The sequence below is a fragment of the Serinus canaria genome, chromosome 1A (assembly GCF_022539315.1).
Source record: "Serinus canaria isolate serCan28SL12 chromosome 1A, serCan2020, whole genome shotgun sequence".
NCBI classification, from domain to species: Eukaryota; Metazoa; Chordata; class Aves; order Passeriformes; family Fringillidae; genus Serinus; species Serinus canaria.
In genome coordinates this window covers 65,117,287-65,139,732 of record NC_066314.1, presented here as the reverse complement: position 1 = coordinate 65,139,732, position 22,446 = coordinate 65,117,287, and the positions used below count along the sequence as shown (strand labels likewise).

The following is a 22,446-nucleotide window of genomic DNA, read 5'->3' as shown; positions in this document are numbered from 1 at the left end:
AAATCTGCACTGAACAACTCTTCATTAAAAGAGGAGAAATTGAAATCAAGTGTTCTATACACGTAAAACTGCTGCCCGCACACAGGACAATGACCTGCATCTTCTCTGCCAGCGCTGTTTGTCCTTTTATGCCCTTGAATTTACTTTACAGTTCCTTTGATGAAAGACTTAGGGTTGATACTGATAAATGAATGAAAACCTGAAGATTCTGAGAGGGGGTAAGCAGTTCATCTATTATTACAAGCAAGACAATTTCATTCTGTGAATACTGCCATCATTCTGCTAGCCTGCGCTCCATTTGTGTGTTTATCTCTCACATATTTAGGTGCTAATTAATGTTGAATGCAGAAAGAATTAAATGCCTTTATAAATATAGCAACTCAATATAAATAATAATTAGAAATTTATCCAATACATTTGGAATGTCATGATCCATATTTTTACTTATTGATTTTGAATCATAGGGAGCTTTCATGGATGGGCCTAGGAGATTTGATGTCTTTTATAAGGTAGCAAAAGAGTACTGTTTGGGTCATACTTTCAGAGGACTATGAGCCAGTGTTGTGTGGAGAGGATACAGGGTAGTGTACCTGGCTATGGAGCACTGGCTGTGAGTATCCCTTTAGAAAGGTAACTGTAATGAATGCAGTTATTTTTAAATCAAATTCTTTCATAGGGAAGGAAAATATTCACAGTTAAATGTTGTGTTTTTCCTTGAAGGTTTTTGCAAGTACTTTTTTATCTGGCTAGAAAGGGTTGAAATAATGATATGTTTTCTTCCTAGATAACTTTAATGTTCCATGTTTCTTGGTTTTCCCAATGAATTAATTAGAACTTTTTTCTTCTATGAATTAAAGAAAAAGAATGAATCATTTGACTTTATGTTTTCAGTAAAAGGTGATTTTGGCTTACAGAATGGTACATTCCAGTGAAAGTAAAAGCCAAGCAATCCAGTTTACCACCCTTGTAAACAGAATCATTAAGGTTGGAAAAGATCTCCAAGATCATCAAGTCCAAATCAAGGCAGCTTCATAGAATCATGGAATTGTAGAATGTTAAGGGGTTGGAATGCTCCTTAAAGATCATATAGTTCCAACCTACCATGTGCAGGGACACCTCCCACTAGACCAGGTTGCTAAAGGCTTTATCCAGCCTGGCTTTGAACACTTCCAGGGATGGGGCAGCCACAATCTCCCTGAGTGAGTGCCTTTCTTTCTTTCTTTGCCTCACATTTGGAAAACAGTACCTTTTGGGGTTTGGAATGTGCAGTGATCTGTTCCATGCAGAATTCAGTTATAAATTCATAATAAAAATTAAAACAGGGAAACCTAACTCAATATGATCTATGTAAGAGAATCAAGAGACTTTTGCCTTATGGACCTCTGGGTGATCTTTCAGAGGATCAGTGCTGTTGTGGACCATGTTGTTATTTCAGGCCATAGTTCATGTAGATATGCAGTGCATTTAAAGAGGTCTGTAACTGAGAGCTTTTAAGAAAATTAATCAGCACAGACCAAAAAGGAAGGGTCTTGCTTAGCTAAAAAGTCACCTAAAATATTGGCTAAGGAGGATAAGTCTAAAATGTAGTTTTTACAAGGAACAGTCACTTGCAAATTTCAGGAGTTTTCTGTGCTAAGATCTACTCTCTTCAATGTACTCATAAATAACCTAGAAGCAGATGTGAAAATTCAGTTAAAAGTTTGGAAGATACTAAGTAATTCAGGATAGAGGGAAGAAGAGGAGATGGTAAAGAAGAGCTTACAGAACTAAATGACCAGGCAACAAAATGGCAGTTGAAATTCAGAGTAAATAAATGTGAAATCAAACACATGGCAGACACAACTCAGGAGTCACATAAAACTGAACCAGCTGTTCCCACTCAAGAGCAAGATTCCGAGGTTATGATCTTTAGTTTCATAAAACATTGATTCATTGCTCAGTGACAGTCATAAAACCAAAGCAACTGTTAGGCACTTTCAGGACTGAAAACAAAACAGAGAACACCATTATGCCACCATGTACCTTTATATTTCAATGATGGTTTTTTACATAGTGTGCAAGTTCTGATCTCTTGATCTCAAAAAGGAATATACTAAAACTTGAAAATATTCAGCATAGGCAAAAAAGGTAACAAAAGTATGGAGTTTCTCTAGAAGGGGTGGATTATTAGGCTAGCCATTTTTAACTCAGAAAAGGATGATTTAGAGGGCTGATAAGAAATCCACAGGATCCTGGCTTTCACAGGGAGAGTTGATGCAGGTCAGCTGTTTGCTGTCTCTTTCCATAGAAAAACTAAGGACCATCATATGAAGCTGATTTCAGAACAAATACAATATGGCAGTTCTTTATGCAAAGAGTAGCAGCCCCATGGAACTGCTCACCAGGAAGCATTGCAGATGCTCATATTTATGTGGACTTTAGGGGGACGTGGACAAACACTTTGAAGAGGAATCCACTTAAGATGACTAAACAGAAAAAAATCCAGTAATCTTAGGAAATCATGTGACCTGTATATAACTGGAAACTGAGGGACCTCTGTAGGAAAACTCTGTTTTTTCTCTGTTGCTCTTCACTGAGCATCCACTTACAGCTACAGCTAGAAAAAATATACCAGTCTTAATGGCCCCCTGGCTTGAATTCCTGTTCCTAAGAAGTGCAAATGAAGTGTTTCTTTTTAAAAAACAATGAAGACTGAAATCACACAATTTAAGACCAAAATCACCTGTTTGGGGCATGTGGTTCACTGTATTATTAGACTACTTAGCTATCCAAGAAAGAATTTAGGGCTGATATTTTCATAAAATACTAAGGAACTTAATGACTTCCAAAATTACTTGAATGGACTTAATGGCTTCCAAATCAGACCAAATTGCAGTCTGCTTTAGACACTTCATTATATTTGTTGTCACTGAAAACTGAGGCATAAGAAACTATACAGAGAGTATTGATTACAGTAAAAATTACATTTACTTTGGCACTTAAATTAGGGATGTATATCTTCTGTTATTTTTTTAAGGTTATTTATCTGCCATACATATTTTCAATATAGTGTGAGTAGAAACTCATGTTTCTGTTTTAAAAGCCTGGTATGAGGAAAAGGACTTCAAAACCAGTTGATGTTCATTCAAGCAGAATAGTACTTTCTTCATTTGCTGACTCATTGAGGTTGCTATAGCACTCTAGAATGCAAAACCCTTTAGAAGGGTTATTTCTGAAGAACCAACTGGGGCTTGGGGTTTTTTTTGTCAGCTAAAACTCAACAAAAAATTATGTGATTCCTTAAGGCATATATTTCTTAAAAACTACCCAGTTTAAGACCTAGAAGAATATTCCCGTACAAGATTATAATAATGCTTTCAAACATTTCATCTGAGAATTTATGTATGAAAGGGCATTTGCAAAGCATATGTGTTAGATTAACATTCAGTCCACCACAGCCACAACACAGTTTCCTTTTATGGATTCCAGGGATTTAAGAAAAGTATATTTTACATTATTAACTTCAGCTTAGTTCTCTTAATAGCAATTAATCCTCTTTTTTGTTCAACTTCATAAGATTTCTGCAAGTTTAGGATTTTGAAAGTAATATTGTTATATTAGCATAAAGCTACTAATGAAGGGGTAAATAGGGAAATCACTCTTCACTGTCTACTCCATGAAAATTCCCTGTCTATCCAGGTGCTAGCATGCTGTCCATCATTAACATTCCTGCTTGGTTTACAGTTAAATGAGGCTTATAGTTGGCACTCTAGGATGCTGAGTTCGCCTAAAGACTCCTGCTGACTGATTATGAAATTAATATCTTTTTATATATGTACAAGGATATGTTATATCTAGCAATACATTACAGCATTTCTGACAAAATTAGAAATTTTCTTACTACACTAAGTCTTTTGCTCATATTCTTTGTTGTCTGCAATATATACTTACCAATAATAATAATAATAATAATAATAATAATAATAATAATAATAATAATAATAATAATAATAATAATCTGTAAAGTTAGCAAAGCACTTTAGTTTTTCATGTCAGACTAACGTGTAATGAAATAATATCACGTTGTATGTGACAGCTGATTTCTTGGTCTGCCTATCTAATAAATTATTAAGTGCAGGAACTCAAAATTTTTAAGTTGGAATTAGAGTATTTTTGAAGCTTGGAGTGAAGAAGGGAACATTCACTGAGAATTTTGCTCCCAAGATCAGTGCACCTAAGACTCAAGTCTAAATTAAAGGCAGCATAGATCATAATTTTGTTATTTTAATTTTTTGTCATCCTTTAGCTATAATAAACAATGGTAGTAACTGTTTTGCAGGATGGCATTTAGATTTTTTTTTTTTTTTTGCATTCTACATATTAGTTGAATCCTCAGACAGATTGCATCCCTTCCTGTGTGTTGGGCATTCATTCATTCATTCATTCATTCATTCATTCATTCATTCATTCATTCAAACACATTTTCTTGTTCAGTTCAGAGCACTGTTCAGATACTTTGGAGCTGCACTTGTGCTTAAATTCCTGCTGCAGAGGAAATTTGTTTCCCAAAGTAACATATGCCACTTTTGACATAACCAGACCATTTCTGTCTTGCCAACAGATGATATGTGTTTGGATTCAGGCAAACTGCCAAAGAGGCTCCACTATATTACCTTTCTTTTACTGTTTAAAAGTTGCCCTGAATACATCAGAGGGGCTAGGCAAATCTGTTTGAAATTTAGATTCTAAAGGGGCTGTAAAGAGCTGGTTTAGCAGCAATGAAAATTTTAGTTCAGAGCAGAAATTTCATTCCCTTGTCTTCCCCACAGAAGGAGAGACTGGAGACCTGTGCTTGTGTGGATATCTTTTAATATGAACTGAATGTAGCCTGAGAATTACATTTCTGATCAGCATAACAGATTTATTTTCCCTGTTCCTCACTGGGAAACCAAACTGGCTGTTTAGAAGGAAACACAATTGGTACAAACAAAAACATTTCTTTTGAAATGTTTTGGTCTGTTTCTTCTTTGCTTTGTACTTCAGGAAGTTTGGGAGAATGGTAAGAATGTGATGATGATTTCCATTCTTACAGTAATCTCATTATTAATTTCCATTATGCATTTAATGTATAACTCATAACTCATAGTAATTACTAGTAATGCTTTGAGCACTCTGGATGTCACAAAGCCAGACATAAGCACTCCTCCCTAAATATTGAAGAGGAGACATTCTGAGCTTGAGAGGGTGCTTGAGGCACTTCCTTTGAGACCCTGAAATATTCTCTAAGAAAGCTTGGTAAAAAGTTAGTGTCCTGACTTGCATGTTCTGTGCAATTGTTACAAGAAGATGGCAGTTTGCTTTTCTCCATTTCACATGCATTGTTAACCCTTCTGAGCTCTTCTGTTTGGAGACTTTACAGGAATCCAATACAGAAACCAGGGATTAAATGAACGGAAAAATTACAGAGTAGTTTTAAAACAGCACAAGGATGATTCCATGAAATTCAATGCAGCTTGTGATTGCACGAAGTGAAAAATTTACATTTACTTTCTGTTAAGTGAAAAACTTGATTTTTTGGTGAAAGTTAATTTTAATCTCCCCTTCTCCTAAGCTGATGCTTCCACAGGGATATATCTTCCATAAAGATCAGTGGCTCCCACAATACATCAGAGTATGCCAAAGACCTCTCTTACAGGAAAGGGAGTCAGAGTCTCTGGTGTCACCTGTCAGAATAATTATATCAAGTTATGGATCTAGTGACAAAAAGTGATCTTGAAAGCCAAAATGGGATCTCACTATTTAAAACCTTTCTTTTCAAAACCAGTGTATTTCAACTGCATGATTCAAACGTGGATCTTAATATTCACACAACCATGAAATGAAGAGGAAAAAGAAGTTACACATTAACAAATGCCATGTTAAAATAATAATGATATGGTTAGTTAGTATATGTGTGCATATTAACTGCCTGCTAGTTTTCATTTTATTTGAAGGGCAGAGTATGCCTAAAGTAATCTCCACAGCAGAAAATCACATAACTTGGATTGGATCCTATTTCCTATGAGGTAAGGAGAATTTTGCAGTATATTTCAATGGACCCAAATTCTTATATAGTCATTTGAGACAATGAAAAGAAAATGAAAGACAACTCCCACTGGTTTTCTGTCTTACTCACAATTAGCACCAGGGCTAATGACTAACATGAAACACAGGAAAATGGACAATAAGGCTCACAAAATACTGTCATTGGGAGCATGCCAGAATTTGTATGTGCAATTGCATGGTTTTATTGTATAGTAGGAAAAAAGCCTTATAATAAATTCGAAGTAAACATTTCTAATGGAACACAGGTGTTAATATCTTAGTTAAATAACTGGCCAATAGTGAGTGCTATCTGGCACTTTCAACCAGTTGAAATGTGTTGAGAATTGTTAGTTGACTTCAGTGATCTCTGGACTAAGTTTGCATGTAAATGTGCAGAGCTGTCTCGATTATTTGTAATTTGATAATTTTATTTTTTAAAGACTAGATTTCAAATTAAGTATTTGTGTTTTAATGCAGTGTTTTAATCCAGTGGGCAGGAAATATTTCTGTTTATTCATTTAGTGCAACTGTAATGTAGTTAGCTCAGTCTTTCTACCCTTGAAATTAATGGCAACGTTCCTGCTGATTCCAGCAGCAAAAGCAAATCTACATCATAACTAATTGCATTTCCCTTTACTCTTCCTTCCCTCTCCAAATATGTGTTTATTAGAGAAAATTAATTTTGAAATGTTTTTTAACTAGTGATCTGATGAAAGACATTTAACTCCTTAAATTTAGTTTTTAAATGTCAGATGTTGAGAAACAAAAGACACTGATTAATGTACTTCTCATTTCAGTTTGTGCTTATGCTGAATCCCTGGCTAGAAGAGAGATATTTACATGGTACTTGGTATGTTACAAACACTAAGAGCTTTTAGAAAGACCTATATTAATGTAATTCCCCTGCTTAAATGTGTCCTCTGTGCTTTGCATGGTACTGGTTAAAGCTTATTAACATACAATGAAATGAAACAGCCCAGTGAAACAGGCTGTTGTCAGATCCCACATGATGATTTGTAACTTCAGGCATCTCTGTGTAAATCTCTCTGCTAACCTGTTCCCAATTAGTGACATCTGGGACCAGAGTTTCTTGTATTTGAAGCAGAGGCTCTAAGAAGTTTTTACTCTGAAAAAAAAAAAAAAGCATAAAAAAGGAGATGGGAAAAGTAATAACAGAAACAACTTTAAATTCAAGTCCTATGTATGATTTTACAAGCAGTGTCAATATTTTTAAGTATTATATCTCAGTGTAGTGCATTATACCATCAAGTGTTAAAGGTCTGACTTTACTGTGATTGGTGTTATTCCAAATCTAAATTTCAAACTTTAAAAGGCTTTTTCCCTTCCCTTCCCTTCCCTTCCCTTCCCTTCCCTTCCCTTCCCTTCCCTTCCCTTCCCTTCCCTTCCCTTCCCTTCCCTTCCCTTCCCTTCCCTTCCCTTCCCTTCCCTTCCCTTCCCTTCCCTTCCCTTCCCTTCCCTTCCCTTCCCTTCCCTTCCCTTCCCTTCCTTCCCTTCCCTTCCCTTCCCTTCCCTTCCCTTCCCTTCCCTTCCCTTCCCTTCCCTTCCCTTCCCTTCCCTTCCCTTCCCTTTTTGTTTTTAATAAAGAGATGAACTACAATATCTTTGAGGACACACTAATAAACTTCCTGCCTCACATCAGGAAGTTCATAGGATACTGCATCTCCTATTTTTCCCAAGAGTTGGCAATCCTCTTCTGTTGCAAATTGTCTCAATTTTGATGAAAAGAGTGGAGCCAGGAGGATTTGCAGGAGCCACGAGATTGAGATTCTTGACATAGAGATATTTGTGCTTCCATTGCATTTTTGGTTATTCTATCACTTTTGTTTTTCTTCATGCCATGGATGAGTTTTTAGACTCAGTATCTGTTCAGTCTTTCCCTGAAATTATGGTTGGAATGTAAGAGTCAGAAGGCAAAACCATGTAACTTCCTGAAGTGTACAAAAGGTCTTTTAAACAAGAATTTTTCATTTTGGGAGACACTGAACATTAACCTCCTGAGCTTTTCAGCTGAAATTTGGCATATGTTGAAGCAAGAGCCAGGCCAGCATAACAATGTATGCATAGATACATAAATAAACAAAAAAGGAAAGAAACACATGATCAAACATGGCACTTTTGTGGTGTTTCACTAGTAATTATGGGTGCTTTTCATGGGCATTAGAGTCAAAAGAGAAGGTGGTGGTGTTTGTCCCAGAACACACATATCCTGTTCTCTAGTGCCTAGTGCCAGTGCCTAGATAATTCAGTATCTAACCATATTTATACATGCTATAGTGACAGTCCCAGTTCCACGTTGCAAAGTGCAAAACATGTATTTCTTTGCTGAGTCCTCTGAAGTAGAGAGGAGCACCATGAAAATTCCTCCAAATAAAATACAACTTGGGTGGCACAGAGGAATGCCAAAGCCAAACTTAGTAAAAACACATGAAAATGGAAGCCAAACAAACCCACACTGCCTCAGAACTTTCTTATATTCTAAATAAATCTTGAAAAACCAAATTTTGAAGAGTGTCCCGTGGGACAGGCAGAGATAGAGAGGGATCATTGTGTGTGCATTCTGGTTCTCAAGTGTTCATAATACAGAGCTTAAAATTGCTGCAGGCTGATGTGAATGTTTCTCATCTGTGTCTGTTTTTGTTGGTTTTACACAGCCTGGTTTTTGGTAGTATGGGGGGTACAGAGGTGGCTTCTGTTAGAAGCTGCTGGAAGCTTCCCCCATGTCTGGTAGAGCCAATCCCTGGTGGCTCTGAAGATGGACACACCACTGGCCAAGGCTGGGCCAATTAGAGATGATGGTAACACCTCTGTGATAACATCTTTGAGAAGAAAATCAAAACAAAGATAGGGGGGCAGTTTTAATTCCAGATAGAGAAGAGGAGGTGGTGAGAACGTGTGAGGGAAACAACCTGGAGACACCGAGGTCAGAGGAGAAGGAGGGGCAGGAGGTGCTCCAGGGGCCAGAGCCAAGATTCCTCTGCAGTGAAACAGCTGAGCCCCTGCAGCCCCTGGGGATCCACAGGGGATGCAGAGATCCACCCCCAGGCCTGGGGAAGCTGCCCACACCAGATCAGGTGATGCCTGGAGGAGGCTGTGATCCAGTGGGAGACCTGCTAGAGAGGGGGCCCTGCTTCCAGGCTGTAGCAGCCTGTCCTTGGAGCATTGCACCCTATGGCAGAGAGACCCACAGCACAGCAGTTTTGAGAGGAGTGTCTGCCTGTGGGAGCCACTCACATTGGAGCAGTCTGGGAGGACTGCTGCTCATCAGGGTGGAACCACTCTGGAGAAGTTCATGGAGAGCAATCTCCTGTGGGAAAGGACCTCATGGTCTCACAGGAGAAGGACTCCTCTCCCAGAGCAGTAGAAGAGAACCTTGGGTGGCAAACTGACCAAAACCCCCACACCCTGCTCTCTGCACTGTCTGTGGGAAGAAGGGAAAGGCTGGGGGGATGAAAAGGTATTTTAAGGTCTTAGTTTACTTCTCATTATCCACCTCTGATTTTGTTAGTAATAAAATCACTTTGTACCTCTAAGAGGAGCCTGTTGTGCCCTTGGAGTATTTTTCTCCCAGTCCTTATCTCAACTCATGAACCCTTTATTTATTTATTTATTTTCCCTCTCCTCTACCCAGCTGTGGTAGGGGAAGACAGGAAAGTGGCTGTCATGAGTGCCTGCATTTGGCCAGTGTCAAACCATGACAGTTAATAACAAAGATTGTAAACAGAACTTCAACCAGAACAAAGGACCTTAAAGGGACTTGATTAATCAGTGTGGCATAAAAGCAGAGAGTAACCATGGAATACAGTGATTCCATGACAGCCAAAGCAATCATGAAAATGAGTGTAAAGGGGAAGAAAGGGTATAACCCCTAAAGAATAACAAGTATGAAATAATGAAACATCAGCCTGAGGTGGAAGAAAAGTACAAATTGTTGTTCTTTAGCTATGTCTTAAATGGAAGCTTCACAGATGACTCTTCATTGACAGGACAGAGGTTTTCTCTAGGACTTACCAGTTAAAAAAAAATTTAGGAAGAGGTATTTTGACATTGCTCTCTCATCATATGTCTGGATGGAAGGGCAATGTGGGACATCACAGTGTAGGTAGGCATTAGAAAATGCTGTGAATATTCACAATAAGCTTGAAAAAGAATATAATTCTGAAAGCATTATAAAGGGTGATAAAATCTTTCTCATAAGTACTTTCTGACCTTGCCATCCTGCTGGTAAAATAGTGAGGGCTTTTTGAGTCCCATACATAATTAAGTCTCACTTCTGTCCTGGCAGGGCTTTTAAGAATAAACTTGTCTTTCTAGCAGGAAAGATCTCTAGTTAATCTTTCATCTCAAAAGCCATCAATCTGATGAGTAGGTATTAGCAGTTCTGACAGCTTAAAGCTCCAGTATTTCATCTGATGTCTAAGGTAAATATTAATTATATTGTATGAGGAGGAGCCCAGGAATGTAGGAAGAGAGAACAGATGAATTCTTTAGGCTTTTATTAATATTTCATAGATTATTACTACTGCTAGTTGCTGTTTGTATGACCCCTAGGCAATATCTAGGGGTCTGGTTTTGCAAAAGTCACTTCACAGTTCTAGATCCTCTAGGAGTGGCCAGCTAAAATCTACAAAAGCAAATAAAGGAGTGATTCTACTATGTAGAACCATGCCTGGAAGAGATGACTTTTAGCTAAAACAAAAGGAACAGCCAGGGGGTTGAGATAATGTGTTAATGGGTTTGTCTGTAATCTCCTGAAAGTCCCTACTCCTGTATCTCCACTCATGAAGAAAATGAATATGGGGTACACTTGCCTGAGCTACAAACACATTCTTGTGTGTCTTCTCTGTGAAAGTAAATTCTGAAGAAAAATTGAATGCCAAGATTGCTAGCTCTTTAAAAAGAACAGTCATTGCCTCCTTCACAGAATAAATAAACTCAGAATATAAGGGGGAAATTTTCTTTTTTTTTTTTAAAATCTACATATGACTGACATATGAAAGCAATGCTGACATTACTATTTGGGTCCTCTTCCTCAGTTGAGGAATGAAGAGAAATCTGGCAGTGAAAACTCCAGCATGAATTTTTTTTCTAGAAACAGAACAGCAAACCAGAAGAGAATTTACAGACATTTCTAGTAAGGCTGGCTTTACTAAGAAAGGAAACAGCTCTCTGTGACAGGCAGTGAAGTGAAAAGGACGTCAGATTCTGTGAGCTGTTAGAAAATACAGAAGGAGGCACGAACAGCATGGGTGTGAAAAAGATTCTTTTGACCCGTGATGAAGTCTGGCAAATGCTGGCTTCAGAAATCATAGTGAAAAACTACAGTTCTTAACATACTGTTTGGAAAATGAAAAACATGAGTGGAGTGGAGTTGTTTTTTAGGATGCTTTATATAACCCAGTTCAATAAAGAATTTAAGGGCACATATAAATTAAGGTGTGTGAGTAATCCCAGTGAAGTTAATAAGCCTGTTAAATAATGATGAAGTGTTTGGCTGTATTGAAATCAGGCTACATACCATCCCATGAGAACAAGTCCTGAAGCACTCCAACAGAAATATTACCAGTTTCTTCAGTGGCAGTTCTTTGCAAAGTTGAAGCTATTCTTAGCTTTGCTGCTTCAGAGCAAACAGACCAGTTCTAGCTATGATCAGAACAACAGCACTTGAACATCTACTGGGAAACTTTATAGAGTTTGAAAGAAAAGCAGCTACAAAGAGTTGCAAGGGAGCAACTCTTAGAGAGTTAGTCAATGACCACTAACATGGATCTGCCTTCTGTGTGTTTAGCAGAGGACTCTAAAAATGGACAATCCTCATATAACTTACAGAGAGAACTCTCCACAGCTGGATTTTTAGGGGTTTTGTTGCACTATCACAATGTAGCTGAATTTTCAGTTCCACATTAAATTAAGTTCCTTGTGTTTTTTTCCTATTCACAGTCATCTTTGCATTTTGATGTGAACAAGGAAACTGAATGGTTTGGTGTAGTAAATGGTCTGGAATAGACCTATATTTAAATAATAGAATGTCTGTGTTGGAAGGGAATTATAGCCCATCCCATTTCACCCCCTGCCACAGGCAGGGATACCTTCCACTATGCCAGGTTGCTCCAAGCCCTGTCCAACTTGGTCTTGAACACTTTCAGTGATGGGACAGCCACAGCTTCTCTGGGCAACCTGTGCCAGGCCTCACCACCCTCACAGCAGAGAATTTCTCCCTAATATCCAGTCTAAACCTACTTTCTGTCAGTTTGAAGCCATTCCCCTTTGTCCTGTCACTCCAAGCCCTTGTAAATAGTCTCTCTCCATCTTTCTTCTAGGCTTCCTTTATGTACCTGAGGGGCAATTATGTCACCTCAGAGGCTTCTCTTTTCCAGGCTGAACAATCCCTATTCACTTAGCCTTTCCTCACAGACTATAAATCATCCTTAATTCTGATAGTTTCAGAAGATACAAAACAATATAGTTACATTTCAACAAATTTTATAGTTTTTAGTGCATTTATAATGAGATGTCACACTTGGAGGCAGAATGTTTCATCAGTGTTCATTTAATAAGCATGAGTTTCTTTCTGGAAATAATAATAATAATATATTTTTTAAATTTCTGTAAAACTGTCAGTGAAACCACTGGAATATGGAAGTCTACATAGGTACTTTCATTTATAAAATGAAAAGTTTTGTTTTACTCCAGGGTAAAAGTTTGGGGATAATTTATTATGCTAGTTTTGTCTTGAGGATTTGGCAAATTCTCAAGAATAACAGCTTTCGTAATTCTACAAAGTCAGTTCAACTTGTAAGCAGTCTGGACTGAGGTCTTAGCAGAGGCAGGCCAGCTTCCTAGGCAATCTGCATTTTCCTTGTAGGGAAGAGTTAACAGTACTGGCCCCACTAAAGTCAGTGGGAATTTTGCCAATGATTTCCACAGAGCAAAGCTTTCACTTGTCTTCAGCAGAGCTATTAAATACAGTATATTAATAAACTGAGATGAATAAAGGCATTTAATTTCTTTTTCTGGATTTGTGTAAATGATTCTGCAAGTGCTTTTCATACCACCTATTTGCTGCAGGAGAGGTAAGACACCATTTATATAGCCCCCAAATACACCTATTTGAAAGAACCCTGTTTTTTGACTTGCAATGCAGCTATTACTGACATGCACAAGTTAGATCTTCATAATGACAGCCTGTGTGTTTGTGGAATATTTCAGAAGTACAAATAACTATCCAGCAAATGTCTGTATCTGCTATTCAGCTGGAAATGTGCCTGTCTGTAAGTTTGGAGAAAATATGAGAGCAATTCTAAACATTGATGTTACTGTAATATAGACTATATAGGATGCTGCTTTGAAACAGAGGAAATAGAAGTTAAATTAAAATTGGCCTAAAACACTTCATGCCACAATCTTGGGAAGCTAATGGCTTAAAGCTGCTAGTTTTTAACAACTAATTCTTATGCACCTTGTTTGATTTTAGGAAAATAAAAAAAATTTTAAAATCAAAAAAAACCCAATTTTTACAATTTACAAATCAAAATCAAAACATTTTACAAGTCAGGTTATCCCTGTAGACAAAATGAGGCACCAAGAGGTCCAGTTTTTTGCCAAAAGATATCTCAGAAGCTAAAGAGAATGAGCTAGAAACAGAATGTCTGTTAAAGTCTGCTCAAACTTACTGTTATGCAGGCCACATTTCTCCTGGATAATTAATTCCTAAATATTTAGGACTTTCAGGGTGTGGGGGGTCATTTTTGTGAGCAACCTGGATGTTTTTTCTACCTTCTTTTGGTGTCAGTTGCTGCTGTCTGTCTGTATGCCACGTCCTATTTTCATACATTCACTTGGGGGCTGTTCTTCCCCCTTGCAGGAATGTCTCAATGACCCAATCCCAAACTCTAGGACTATATGAAAGAACAGTTGTGAGATCAAAGTCAAAAGAAATAAGAGTGTGAGGAAAGGGTAGTCTGGAAAAGAAAAGGTTAGTTGTTTGAAGTTCTTTTAACCAGAAGCTAAACCTTGTTGCTTACTCTGCTTCCAGAGCTGGGCCAGGAGCTAAGAAAGGAATGACAGAGTAGTCCCTGACAGACAGAAAAGCTCAGTGTTATCCAAAAGTTAGAGTATACCATAGCTCTCCAAAGACTCTGAGCCAGCCTCCTCATCCCCATAGGCTGTGGCAAGTGCTGGAGTACATACAAATGAAACTGAGAGCCACAGGGCACACACAGCATGGAACATGAAGCTCATTCAATATTTATATTTTGCAGCTGTACATAGATCTTCTGATCCATTCACCCTTCCAATTAAAACCCAGTGTGTAAAAATTTCACACACACCAGGTATCAACCAGTTTCTGTGGAATTGTGCCAGTAAATATGGTAAGTTTATCATATTTTTATTTTAAAAAGTTTGCTGCACTACAATAACTTTTAAATTCATGTTTATTAAGGTACCTCTCATAGCCACTGCTCAGAATTGTGTCAGCATTTTGTAAATGCAAGCCCCACTCCCTGTAAATAGTATTATTAACATGTGTTTGTAGAATCAGGCCACCAAGAGTGATCTTGGGTTCCTGGGACAAAGATATTCAGCCCAAGGCTGTGAAGTCTAAAAGATATGGCACATGAGTAAATAAAGTTTGAGAACCTCTGATAAGGAAATTGAGACTGAGGAAAAGAAACAGGCTGTCTGTGGAACTGGGGGAGAAGAAGGAACTGAGTACACATGAATTTTTTGCAGAGTTTTATCAGTGTTCATACTCTTTCCACTGACTGCCAGCTTACATGATACTGTCTAAAATCACAGCTTCTACTGGTAAGATAAAGATTTTCTGGCAAGCTGGAATTGCTTGCAGTTGGGTAGGATGGGTTCTTGTTTATTAGAACTATGCAAAAAGACTTGTAATAATACACCAAATTCATAAAACAATGAAGAAACAGTGCTGAATGATGCAGGTCTTCAGTGACCATGAGGAAACAGAAAACTGCTCCTGGTCTGAAGCTGGTAAGTACAACTGACTCTGGGAGTTTATTCATTCAAAACTGAAATGTCTTATATTCATTTGTATATTTTCTGATGCCCAAAGATCACTGGGTCACATACTCAGATATTACTTTTGTTTGTTTTGACAAGGGATGGAGTTCAGATTTACCAAGGTTATCAGGAGGGGAAATGGCCTTTACCAGAATAGCCATTTACTTTACTGATGGATTTTCCCCACCCTTTATAATGAGATTTTATTTAGACTGAAGCTAAAACAGTGACTGATGCCTGCTCTTGCTGGATTTTTGGAGGCTCCAAGCAGAGTCTAAAGCAGATGCCATTGTCCCCTCCAACCTGTGTATGCATGACTCACACTGTTCTCCAGGTTATCCAAAGGATTCCAGACTTCCTAGGGCTCAGGTCATAGAAAACACCTTGCAGATCCACACATCCAGCTAGTTCAGTGTGTGGGGACATGAGAAAGTTTAGAAAGGGAGAGGAAATTTATGGGAAGTGAGATATGAGAGGCTGGGAGGATGCATCTCTAGAAGGAGAGGCAGGAAATGCCCTATGAATGTCAGATTGAGTTATTCCTGAATTCTACAAATAATGCCACAAGGGAAATGACAAGGATCATCAAAGCATTCCTTTATGCCCAGATAAACTCCCCTCTTGTCTTAGAAGCAGTCCCCACACATATTAATGGACAACCAGTGTGTGTTCTGAGTGTTCAAGAGAGCTGTATCTATTTCCCTAAATCAGATAGGAGAGAAAAGAAAGTGTAGGCAACCTGTAAAAAATGGATACAAACTCCAATATGAGCAAAACCTCAACATGCTAAGAAGGAATGTTGTTGGAAGAGGACTCAGGGTTATGAGTCCCAGCCTGGAATATTTAACTGATCCATGCAAAGTGTGAAAAGAGCTTTTCTCTGTGACAAGGAAAGCTTTTGAAGATAAGCCAAGCCTCTTCTGACAGTCTTTAGGCATTTGAAACATAGAGCCCAGGTAGATTCCCTTGTTTGGATTCAAGAATCTGTATTTCTTGCATATGCAAATAGCACAGTAGCTTGGACTACTGGCATCCATGTAATTATACTCATATATAAATATATAATATGACTTACTTATGTATTTCTATTTATGTGTAATACAATTCATATAGAAAACAGTCTAAATTTAGGGTTGTTATGAACGACATAGGAATTATTCTAGAAGGAATCCCAGCTCTGCCTTTAGCTACAAGATGCTATAACAAGCCTGGTGGTGGTGTCTGGGTGTGCCTTCTTGGAGGGCAGTTTTGGACTTGTAGGCTCACAGAGGCTCACAGCCCTCCCATTTCCTTTTGTTTTCCTAGGCTGGGAGCCATTTTGTGTGGATGTTTTGTAGTTTGGGATTTGAGGATGTGGATGTGCCTGCATCCTGATTTATTCCAAATTAATCCCAGACAAGGACATGGAAAGTGCATATAAAGTGTCCCCAAGTGATACTACCCAAGGGGCTTTGGTGATCAGTGGTGATGCACAAAGTGACAACTTCAACATGAATACAAGCCCAGAGAGCTATTAAAAACTAAACTATATCGATTTTGACTCAAAATAAGCAAGCAATTGTTTATAATGACAGTAGCCATTTCAAAAAATAGCCAAGGATTACTGTGCATCCATCTCTGAAAACTGTGCTAAGTTTCTTTTCCTGTTCCAGACAGGAAAGAAGCTGAATGTCAGTTGTACCATGCTCATACTTGTGTTTGGAGCTAAGCTGAGTGGTCATTTGTTCTCCAACAGCCATGGATTTACCTTCTGTAGAGTTTGAGATCTTATATTTACAGTGAGAGACGGTAAGATCCACATGAATCCTCTTAATCCTTGTGTGTCTGTACCAATCAGGGATGTATTCTTCCTATTAAGAAGGAAAAGAGGCCTTTTCATGCATCTTTAAAGCAGCACATAACAAGAGCCAATATGTAGCTTCATTTTTTGCCAGAGGGATCAAGGAGTTTCCCTCTACAGTTACAAACCCACAGTTAGATTTAATTTCTAGTTCTGTTCTATTAACTTCCTTGCAACATTCTTCCTGAAAACAGGAAAGATAGAGGGAAATGAAATTGCACTCTTTCACTCAACTTCTGGGACAGATAGGTGGAGTGGTAAAAAAATCAGGCTTGGGGAGCTGCAGTGAGATGAGCTGGAAGGCACAACAGCTGGGACTTCGTGTCAGCTTTGTTCATTAGACAGAGGTTGATGCCCTTATAGACACTTTATCAGGCCATCTCAAGAATTCCTAAGGAGGCAAATAGGAGCTGTGGACCTGCTGCCATAGATGGCTGGATTTGATAAAAATAATTTAAATTCTTTGTCCATCTACTTGCATGTATCCACTCTCAACAGGACCCTTGGAAATGACTTGTGCAGTGATTTGTTACGCTGTCATTACTCGTTAATCTGAGCTTCTGCAAATGATTTTTATTCTTCTGAAGTAGAAACAAAATCCTCATTAAAGAATTTGTTTGTTTTAGAGCTACACAAAAGATTACACAGCTTTTACAAACAGATATAAGGAAAAAAAAATGTGGTTATGCAAAATGTTCCCTCTCATAAGCCCTTGCTTTCCACTGACTCTCAGGACCTCTGGATTGAGCCTGCAGTGCATGGCTCAGCTCATTACAAAGCTTGGGGTCAGTAATTGGAATCACATGTACTCGAGGCCTCTGACTGTAGGTGAGAGTGCCAATTTATAGTAGAAATGTGTATTAAGCAAAAAACCCCCACCCCAAACCCAGGAAAAACCTATTGTCAGATCTGCAGATGACCACAACCTTGATGTTTTCTAGAAATACTTCTTAAACTTTTATTTAAATTTCCCTCATTTCTGGTATAGTTTGTGGTGGTGAACTAAACAGGAACAAGGAATTCTTACTCTGGAGTAAAAATGTCCACACATGGTGTTAATCAGGGCAGCTCCATGTGTGGACAAGCTATTATGTATGACTTTACACTGTTTTAGGCATGCTGGGTGAAGTTCTTTCTATCCACCTTTAATCAATTAAGGGAGGTTTTAATGTAGAGTGAAAAAAGGCAATATTGAACTGAACCCAGAATTATTACAGAGGGGATTCCTCTGGTTCAGTAAACTGGCACAAATGTTAGACAAGGTGTAATCTTTGTGAGGTGTCTCTCCCAGCTGATATATGAAAAATGGTAGCTTGGAGGTTGGAATGAAACACTGGCAAGGTCCCACTGTAACTGATGTAAAATCCTTTTACACTGAGTCAGGACATTTAAAGAAGAGAGACAAATAGACATGCTTATGTAGAAAATCCCTCAATTAAAATCCCCCACAAATAAAATCAGCCATCCATCCTTCTTCCCCTTTTCCAGCTGCCCCTTTCCAATAAAACAGAGAGGAGAAAACCAACCCAAAAAACCCCAACAAAAGCAACAACAACAACAAAAACACACAAAAAAACCCCCAGAAAAACAAAAAAAACCAAACCAACAAACAAACAAAAAAATACCCCAAAACAACAACAACAACAACAACAACAAAAAAAAAAAAACCCAAGAAACCAAGCCAAAACAAAACCCCAAAGAAACCCCAAACAACAAACCAAACAAAAACCCCCAGCAGTTAAAGCAAGACAATGTGGACATTTTGAGTGAGGATAGAGGTCAGTTCTTGGATAACTCTTTCTGCAGCATGTGTGGGAGGCAGCACCAGAAGGGTGTTGGAACCAGGCTCAGAAGGAACAAAAGGAAATGGCCCTTCACACAGTCACTGGTAAGTCCATGAAACCAGTTGCCAGAGGGTATTTTGGATGATAAAGTTTTACAAGAACTCATGGGGAGACGTGATAAATACCTGGAGTAGGAATTCACTGAGGGCTACTAAGCACACATAGACCACATTTCACTGAGGAAATGCTCCAAAGTCAAAGGAACTGAAGGCTGGGAGAGTAATTGTGACAATTACCACGTGTGTTGTTCTTAGTCATGCTCTTGCACTACTTTACAACTGTTGCTGAAGACAGGCTGTTGAGATAGTTGGACTCTTGGCCTTATGGTGGTATTTATGTTCTTGTGTTAGAAAAGTACAAATAACTTGGTGAGGAAGAAAACACACATTCAACTCTTACTGCCTCAAACACTTCTTCCATTTGGACATTTTGAGGAGAGATACTCAAAAGTTGCATTATTGAGTAGTTACAAGAGGAATAGCCCAATCAGAGTCCACGTGGCACAACCTGCAAGCAAACACACAATGACTTCCAACTCTTTGTTTGTGTAAAATCGAGGGCAAAGTATACAGAGGTGTTGAACTCTCTGTGTGTTTCTATCTCCATTTGCCTGCAAATATCCCTCTATCTGACAGATCTCAGCAACAGAATTGCCAACTGGGTCCTTTGGCCACTATCAGTGTTTGTGTTCCTGTTTAAATAAGATAAGGAGGTTAAAAAAAAGAAGAAAAAAAAAGAAGATGAAAAAGAAGGGAGGGGAGAGAAAGCAGAGCTGCCTCATTTGGGTTGAAATTCTCATCCTGACTTCTTAAGAGTAGGGGGAGGGAATAAGGGATTTTTATTTTCCCCACTGTATTTCATTGAAAGATTCTAGAATCTCTCCTTTTAAAAGCCATAGCTGATGACAAAACTCTATTGGGGTAAAATCCACAGAAAGATCTAGAAGAGGGGGGTTGAAATTTCCCCTTTAGAAGTTAAACCTCTGCTAGGTGGTTTCTTTTGTTTTATTTTGCTTTGCCTTGCCTTTGTTTGTGCCTTTCCTCGACTTGGAAACGAGAGAAGCCGCTGCACTTCTCTTTCACAGAATCAGTCACGGCGGCCCGAGGTTCAAGCTGCGGATCTGCCGCTTGCCGAGCTCCAGGGAGTCACTTTCAGAGCGTGTGGGGGCGGCGGGCTATCAGCAGCACCGGCCTTCGTGCCTCCGAGCTGCGGCCACGGCTCTCTTCTGCCGAGCACTTGCAGGCTGTATAATTAAGCGGGCAGGCACTGAATTAAATCTTTGTAAAGCCCACCGAGTGGGGGGTTCCTGCAAGCTCTTTTCCAACCGGTCTTAGGCGGCTGGGACAGCAGCAGCGAGCGAGAAGGGAGAGCCCCCCGGACGCCGCAGGAGAGCCGAGACCCGCTCGGAGGAGCGCTCCCCGCCGATGGACACCCTCGGCGGGGCCCGGCCGCTGCGGCTGCTCCTGCTCCTGGCGCTGCTGCCTCCGCTCCGGGGACAAGGTAAGAGCGGCAGGGAGAGAGGGAGGCAGCGGCTCCAGCCCCCGAGCGGCGGCGGGACCGGCTGCGGGCTCCCGGGCATGGGCTGCGGGGCTCGCCGGGCGGTGGGAGCCCCTTCTCCCCCGTATCCCTGGACGTCCCGGGCAGCTTTAAAGCGCCGCTGCCACGTCCAAGTGAGCAGAAAGGCGTGGTGAGCACCGGCCCCGCCGCTGCCCCCGCCGGTCCCGCTGCCCCCGGGGAGGAAGTTTTGAGAGGGCTCGGTGCGAGGCTCCGCCGGACGGGCTGGGCTGGGCTGTGCCGCGGGGAAAAGGTGAGTGGGTTCGCCCGACGGACGCCCCCACCCCACCCGGGATCCAGCGCAGCTCGGTGGATATCGCAGGAATCGCGACATGTCGGGGCGGCCGCCGCGCGGTGCCCCTCGTCCCCAGCGGGAGTGACGGGTTCGAAAGCGGCGGCAGCAGAGGCGCCAGCTCTGACCTGCCGGACACAGCTACAGCCGAGAGTACGGGAAACTGCCCCAGCAGTTCAGTGGGATCCCAGAGGAGAGGGAGGAATAGCGGAGCAAAGGATGCAGGCTTTTTGGAGACAAAACGGGGAGCGTGTACGAGTGATACCGTGTGATGTGGTTGCTGTTGAAAGCAGGGATCTGGATCCGAGCCATGACTCCTTTTCCACACCGCACACTCTTTTCCTGATCTCTTAGTACTGTCCGAAGAGAGGATGTGAACTTACTGATTCATTGTAGAAATCTCATGCAAATCTTAATTTGTAGGAGGTGACAAAGAAAGTATTTGTCCTATGGTGATAATGAATTTATCACAGCTAACAGGTAAGTGACTTTTCCATTAGAGTAACCCCAAGGGGTCCCTTGAGGTTTCATTACACTCTGGGCAAGTACTTGGAAACACATGGTCACTGGCCTAGGCAGACAAAAGCCAGTGAAGTAAATAATTTGTTACTGTCACAGTGTCTTGAGTCTTGGATTTTCATATAGCAGAGCACTTGTCACAGATATCTGTCAAAATACCTGCTTTGATAAAGAATTGTAGCTCTCATTTTAAAGAGGGACAGAATAAGGTGGTCAGAAGACCAACATTCACCTCCAGAATCAAAATAGCTCCTACTTTGCCTTAGACGACAGAGTACATCAGCAAAACTGTGGCTTTGATGTGTCACATTGAACAGACATAGTAATTTTAAGCATTCAGCATTATTATAGAACATGAATAATTTCACTTTGTAACCTCAGTACATTTACTTTAGTTTCTGGATAACTTTTTAGAAAACTGGGAAGTCATTAGATCTATAAGCTCAGTTTTTAAAAAGTTTTTTTAAACACAAAAATTAGCAGTAAAATATATATCGGGGTTTGATTTCCAAATTAGAATCCATAATCTAATTTGACTGAGAATTTCTATTTCTTAAAACTTAACAGTACACTGGGTAAAATTACATTTAAATGTCTGAAAGCAGGTGAGGATCCGTGCTTAAGAGATCAGCATTTAAAGAGTACACTTGGTTTGGGTGAAATATTTAATGAATATTGAATAATAATCTGTGTTTTAGAGGCAAATGAAGTACTTACATGGTGAAGTCATGTTGTTGAAGTCTTTGGGGCAGAGCCTGTGCTCCCCTGCAGGTCTGGAATGAGGGGCCTTGGAGCAAAGAGGAGCTCCTGCATGCTGTAGTGATAAAATTGCCAAGTAGCTAGGATAGCTTATTAATGAAATACAGTTTTCTTCTGAATTTGTTACCATCAGTTTTCTTAATTGCTTTTCTTTCCTAATGAATCATCAAATCAACAGCAGCTCTTAAAGTCTTCATTCTGAAGAAACTGAAGAGACTGCCTTCAGGAGAACTGCCCAGTGCACATTAATGTAGGGTGTGGACATTCTTCTTTGCAAGAGTAAGGATCTTAAAACCTTAAAACATTTCATGATGCAACTTTGTTTTACTGTAAACACTGCATTATTTAACACCTATCAACTACCATAGAATGAAGAAGATTAATTCCATCACCATGGCCAGTCAGTGTATTAATAGTTCATCCTGCAGCTCTCTCTTTGGCACATCCTGGTACTACAGGCACAGTTTTAACTCACTAAACATCTGGAAGCATGTCTATTCAGGGGAAGCTTACTGTTGTAATAAAAAAAA

At 39.7% G+C, this 22,446-nt stretch overlaps 1 protein-coding gene and 1 long non-coding RNA gene across 8 annotated transcripts in view; one reads left to right on the top strand and one right to left on the bottom strand.

The window, feature by feature from the left end:
- Positions 1 to 875: 875 nt before the first annotated feature.
- On the bottom strand, positions 876 to 22,010 carry LOC108962762 (uncharacterized). 2 transcript variants are annotated; one of them, XR_003945973.2, is made up of 5 exons: positions 21,875 to 22,010; positions 16,856 to 16,958; positions 7,719 to 7,961; positions 7,118 to 7,189; positions 876 to 5,702 (listed from the first exon to the last, which is right to left on the bottom strand). It is a non-coding gene; the product is annotated as an uncharacterized LOC108962762 (long non-coding RNA). The 2 variants fall into 2 exon arrangements; XR_007780023.1 differs by having other exon boundaries at positions 881 to 7,189.
- FBLN1 (fibulin 1) overlaps positions 14,343 to 22,446 on the top strand; it is an 83,210-nt gene continuing 75,106 nt past the window's right edge. Inside the window, exons 1-4 of one of the 6 annotated variants that reach the window (XM_050984785.1) lie at positions 14,343 to 14,453; positions 16,761 to 16,896; positions 18,755 to 18,836; positions 20,127 to 20,292. In XM_050984785.1, coding sequence (XP_050840742.1) covers positions 18,756 to 18,836; positions 20,127 to 20,292 — 247 coding nt within the window. In that variant the 5' untranslated portion in view covers positions 14,343 to 14,453; positions 16,761 to 16,896; position 18,755. Of the gene's footprint in view, positions 14,454 to 16,760; positions 16,897 to 18,681; positions 18,837 to 19,876; positions 20,293 to 21,081; positions 21,119 to 22,057; positions 22,196 to 22,446 lie in introns of those variants that run through there. The other 5 variants (XM_009095103.4, XM_050984763.1, XM_050984771.1 and 2 more) reach the window with 5 other exon arrangements.